At 40.0% G+C, this 6,041-nt stretch overlaps 1 protein-coding gene and 1 pseudogene across 1 annotated transcript in view; both read left to right on the top strand.

The window, feature by feature from the left end:
* Positions 1-242: 242 nt before the first annotated feature.
* LOC103696922 (glutamate receptor 2.7-like) overlaps positions 243-6,041 on the top strand; it is a 28,361-nt gene continuing 22,562 nt past the window's right edge. The window contains exon 1 of the mRNA XM_089929103.1: positions 243-577. Within this exon, the coding sequence (XP_089785229.1) occupies positions 268-577 (310 nt within the window). The 5' untranslated portion in view covers positions 243-267. The remainder of the gene's footprint in view (positions 578-6,041) is intronic.
* On the top strand, positions 2,130-2,517 carry LOC149768366 (histone H3.2-like; annotated as a pseudogene).

Below are 6,041 nucleotides of genomic sequence, written 5' to 3'. Positions count from 1 at the left end.
TCGAAAAATTCGAGCATGTAGATCAGTCGTTTTTGGTAGTCTATCACAAACCTCAAAAGTCATGCGCGGGCTTTTCGCCCGCACATCATGCTCCGTGCATATTATCCACGCGGTTATTGAATCCACTTGCAATTATAGACCAGGTGTCGCCAGCTGGAGCTTCGTGGAACTTGGCCCTGAACCTAATAAAGATGGGAAGAGACCTTGACTTGGACCGGCTGCACCTCCTCCTCGTCGCATGCACCTACACAAAATGAACGGGTTCTCATGCCCTTTAGCGTCCCAAGCTTTCACATGAGGAGTTCAACCCATCTCCTTCTTCCTCTCCCCATTCTTCTCTTTCAACTCCTCGTATCTTCTTCTCTGGGCATCGGGCCTCAAAGGGCCTTCGCAGAATCCACCGTGCCATTTGATGTGGGCGTGATCCTGGACACAAGGTCATGGATCGGGAACATAAGCTGGACTTGTATGTCCTTGGCCGTCGAGGATTTCTATGTGGCTCGTCCCAACTACACCACGAGACTCAGGATCCACTTGAGGGACACGGATGAAGATGCCTTTAGTGCGGCATCCGCCGGTACTCTCTCTCTCTCTCTCTCTCTCTCTCTCTCTCTCTCTGCGAGTGTGTGTGCGTGTGTGTATTGGGGTATGGCTTTGGTTAACTCGGAGCCTTGAAATATGACTGTGATCTGTTTTAATAACACCGTCGTTGTAGGGAGCTTCAAAGTAAATATCATAATAGTTGACACATGTTAGAGTGGTTGGTTCTATCTACAATTTGCTGTTTGATGCTAGGTGACGATATTTATGAACAATTGAAAATTGTTAGACTTATTTGAGTGGAATTGTGATATGCAGAAAAGAAGGGTGAGATTTATGTATGCATGTACGTACGTGCGCACAGACTTTGATGAAGAAGAGGGTAACCACTCTTCTTGAGTTCATAATCAAAAATGAGGCATTCAAATTAAAAAATCTCCACCAAGTCAATATTTATACCAATGAAACTACTTTGAAACCACAAATCACTTGTTTTGATATTCTATAACCTAAAGTGAATAGATAAAATGATGTGAGATCATATTTTCTATGGTCTAAGCATTAAAATCTATTGATTTCAATCTATATATATTGTAGCATGCATGTATAAATCATGATTAATAAGGTGAATTTTCAAGTTAAATGTTGTACCATGTATTTTAGCATGCTAGCACAATGAAAATTGTTCATTTTCATATTCATATGATCCATCGGTTAGAGAACACCAAAATATACTATTTTTATTTTTTTTGGTATTTTAGTAATATAGATTATAATTAATGATATGAATTTTCAATTTGAATACTTTATTGTTGATTTCAAACTCGAAGGAACTAGATACTCTCGCCTCTCAAAAGGAGCATAATCTATCTTTATCTCTCTCTCTCTCTTTCTCTCTCTCTCTCTCACACACACACATATATATATATATAGAGAGAGAGAGAGTTGGACTTGGCTATACTCGAGTGCGTCTCCCCTTAGATCCGGTCATAACAAGATTGGATGATAGGAATTTCAAATAGATAATCTGAGCCATTAGATATGATCTGTTATCTCTAAACTGCCTACATACTAGAAAGCATATGATTTGAAGATCCATAGCCTATCCATCAAGTGGCCAAAAAATAGACAGTTTAAACAACATGAAATAGTACATATTTTTTTGACCACTTGATGCACAGGCTAAAAGTCTTCAAATTGCATAACTTGATTTGTAAGTATTATAAAGATATTAAATCATATGCAATGGCTTGGATCATCGATATGAGACCTCCATCATCCAATCTAGACATGATTGAATCTGAGTTGAGATCCATTTGAGTGTAGCCTAGTCTATCTCTCACTCCACACACACACACACACATATATAGTTGGACTTGACTACAATCACTACAGAAAAATAGAGGAATGCCGACATATATATACCGATGCCAGGTAGAAGTATCGGTAATTTTGGCTCCGACGCCAAAATTTGCCGACGCTTCTAAGTAGCGTTGGCAGGGATGAAACTAAGACGACACATTCCTTCTCCAAGCCCTAATCCCCAATCTTCTAATTCGAAACCCTAATTGTAGCTTTCGTTTTTTGAAATGGCGAGAACCAAGTAGATGGCATGAAAGTCCACCAGCAGCAAGGCCCCCCACAAGCAGCTGGCGACGAAATCGACTCGAAATCGGCCCCGGCCACCACTTCTGCTCGAGGATGGTGGCATTGTAGGAAATCTGCAAGTACCAGAAGAGCATGGAGCTTCTCATCCGCAAGCTCCCCTTCCAGTGCCTCGTCCGTGAGATAGTCCAGGACTTCAAGACAGACCTCCACTTCCAAAGCTCCGTTGTCGCCACCCTCGAGGAGGCCACCGAGGTATATCTCATTGGTCTCTTCGAGGATACTAGCCTCTGCGCCATCCATGCCAAGAGCATTACCATCATGCCCAAAGACATTCAGCTCACCCGTCAGATCCATGGAAAGAGGGCCTAATCTTATTTCTTAAAAGCGTCGTCAGAATCCTACGCATTAACACACTCTTAACCCTAACTTTCACTAAACTCCGCCTAATCACTAACCTAAGACGATGCTTGTTGCCCAGTAGATACAACCCAAGAGGGGGGGTGAATTGGGTCTTTTAAAACTTTTATGCTACTTCTAAAACTTTTTGATTAACTATGCTAAGTTGTATAGATGCACAGTGAAAGTTAAACTTAGCAAGGGTTTGATGTATAGACTTCGACTTGATTAAATATGCTTGCAACTAAAGGATGTGCGGATAAGAATTAAGCAAGCAATTTATCTAAGTAAGTAAGTGTGTTAGTTAGACAATAACTAGAGGCATTACAAACACAAAGGACATATAGTGGTTCGGTGCACCCCAGCACCTACATCCACTCCCCAAGACCTCTTGGGAATTTCACTATAATCCTACCGATTACAGCCGATTGTTTTACAAGCTCACAATCCAACTTGTTGTTTTACGAGCGCACAACGAACTCGGTCGGTTTTCCCAGGCTCACCGACTAGAACCTCCCCGATTGTTTTTCCGGGATCACAATCAAACCCTTACACGTTGGTTTTACCCTCGGCTCACCAACAAACCTATCACCGTTGGTTTTTCCCTTTGGCTCACCAACAAACCTTAACACCGTTGGTTTTTCTTTGGCTCACCAACAAACCTTAACACCGTTGGTTTTTCTTTGGCTCACCAACAAACCTTAACCCCTTGATTCAATCCCTTGATTGAATCAAGTTACAAGATATTAAAACAAAGTATAAAACAAAACAAAGCTTCTTAAACAAGCAAATATGACAATATAAACAAATAGAGTAAAGAGAAGCCCTCAAACGAGTTTTGAAGATGGAGGAGCTCGGCTTCTTCTTTACTTGATCCTCCTCTGATTTGGCATGAAGTAGAGGATCCCCGAGGCAGCACACGGATGGAGAGGAAGCTTTCGGATTCACTTGGATGCTCTTCTTCTCTCTATTTCGTTTTGGATGGCCCTTTTGTGCTTATGGGAGATTTCCTTTGTAATCTCTTTGAGATCTCTTTCCTAGATGATCTCTCCCACTTCCATGAGTTCTCCCCTAGCTCTCTTCTTGTTTTTATAGCTTTAGATGGCGTGGAAACAAGAATATAGCCGTTAGAGACAAGAAAAAGAGCCGTTGGACACAGTCTGCATTTCCTGACAATGTTACCGTTGGGATCGGAGTCGACTCGCGCGATCAGGAGTTGGCTCGCCTGTTGCAGGGGTCGGCTCGTGTTTTACCGGAGACGACTCGGCCACTGTTCCAAATTTGAATTAATGTGCTTGCCTCGACTGGGAGTCGACTCGTCTTAACCTGGAGTCGACTCGCTAACTTCTGGAGCTGACTTGGCAATTTCGGAGTCGGCTCATCCACTGAAGTCCGTGGATCCAATTTTGAATTTTGTCCTCTCGAGTCGACTCGACTGTCCTGGGAGTCGACTCGAATCTCAGAGCCCGAACTCCCGATCCTCTGTCTTTTGGCTCGTCCAGTCTTGGAGTCGACTCGAACTTCCTTGGAGTCGACTCGGCTCTCAGTTTGCGAAACACAGCCTTCTGCCATCTTGGTGTAGCGCTGCCTTGGAGTCGACTCGAGCTGTCTGGGAGTCGACTCGAATCTCAGAGGCAGTAACTTGGTTTTCTGTCTGTTGATGGTCGCGGAGTCTCGGAGTCGACTCGTGCAATGCGGGAGTCGACTCGAATCTCAGAGTCCCAAAAATGCTCTCTGACTTTTTCTTTGTGTTCCGCTGAGAGTCGACTCTTGCTTTCTTTGGAGTCGACCTACCAACCATCGGAGTCGACTCGCGTTCCACTGGAGTCGACTCGAATCTCAGACCCGAAAACTGCTCTCTGACTTTTCTGCCTGTGACTCCTAGGAGTCGACTCATACTTCTCCGGAGTCGACTCATACTTCTCCGGAGTCGACTCGAATTCCACTGGAGTCGACTCGAAGACTGTTCTTTTGAATTTTTCTTTTGATTTTACTCCTCCAATTTGAATCCTTTAAACTTTAAACTTGGGCCAATAAATTGTAGCTTTCTTCCAACTTGAGAGCTTTGGAGGCCTTCTTGTGTTCTTCCAACTTGCTATGTTCCTTGCAAAATAAATATCTTTCTCCTTGCAACATAAACATTAGTATCTATACTTCAAGGTTTTGTGATCATCAAAATCAATCTATGAATCAATCTTTGGGTCATCAATCTTCCCCTTTTTGATGATGACAAAACTTGGAGTATATGCAATATAAAAGATATTGATTTCTAGAAGTAATACATAGCTAAGTTGCATGAAGTGGAAAACATATATATTTAAAAACATACTTCATGATAATGCTTTAGATTTAATCAGCTTAACACAATCAACATATTTAAATTTTAAGCTGATTTGTATTTAATTCAAAGTAATAAAGCATTCTGAGTATATAGCATATACTTAGATATTTCTCCCCCTTTTTGACAACATCAAAAAGATAGTGAAACATTAAGTACAAAGATCAGAGCAGAACACATCGAGTGTGAATTCAAGAGATTTTTTAATTTGATACCACAGATAGTTTTCTAATCAAGTGTAGGTGGAATCTTGCTTAGGTTAATTCAAGAAGTACCACAAATGATATTCAAGGAAAAATATGAGTGGAAATCTAACCTCTCTTCACTAAGTATGAAAGCTTGTTCATTTAAGACCTTTTGCCCAATCTATTAAGTATTTTATCAACATGAGAGCAATTTAATTGATTTTCAGAGTAAAAGATCAAAACTTATATACTTGAAAAACATATCATCATGTTGGATCATGACTTCAAAGTTCTTTTTATGATAATAAGAGCATTGGGGCACAAATACCAAAATATGAATTCATGCAATTTATGATATATCTTAGAGCTCTTTTAAGGACTTTCTTTTATTCCTTTAGAAAATAAGCACGATTTGATATATATATAAAAATATGAATTGGCACAATATTGAAGTTCTAAAGAGCAAGCCAATTAGGACTCATTAGTGAATTCCAAAATAGATTTTCTACGAGATACTCAAGAAAATTTAACACGTTATTCTCCCCTTTTTTCATTAAATTAGAGGCTCTTAAGATCAACTATTTGAATTGCAATTTGGTTCATGATTTGTGCAGAAGATATATTAACCAAATAACATGCCTCAAGGTGTATCATAAAGATTTTCAGATTTAAATTTCAGATGATACATATTGGAGAGTATTAGGATCACTTTTCATTTAGTATTCTTTCCCTCTCCTATAGATTTATGTAATTAAGTTCCATAAGACCTCTCCTTCTGAAATTTTCTTTCTCCCCCTCAATTGATCATTCCATTTAAGAGTTTAGAGTCCTAAGATAATGTTCAATAAGATTGTCAATCTCAAAAATATAGTTTGAGATAAGACAACCTTTATAGAACTCATCTCAAGGAAATTAAAGCATGTCTTGCAATATAAGGAGGTTCATCAAAATCAATCCATAAAATTCAAAGTATC

This window comes from Phoenix dactylifera, chromosome 2 (genome assembly GCF_051530095.1).
Source record: "Phoenix dactylifera cultivar Ajwa chromosome 2, Ajwa_hap1_PhDact_Kaust_v1.1, whole genome shotgun sequence".
Classification (NCBI taxonomy): Eukaryota; Viridiplantae; Streptophyta; class Magnoliopsida; order Arecales; family Arecaceae; genus Phoenix; species Phoenix dactylifera.
This window is presented reverse-complemented; position numbering and strand designations above follow the sequence as displayed.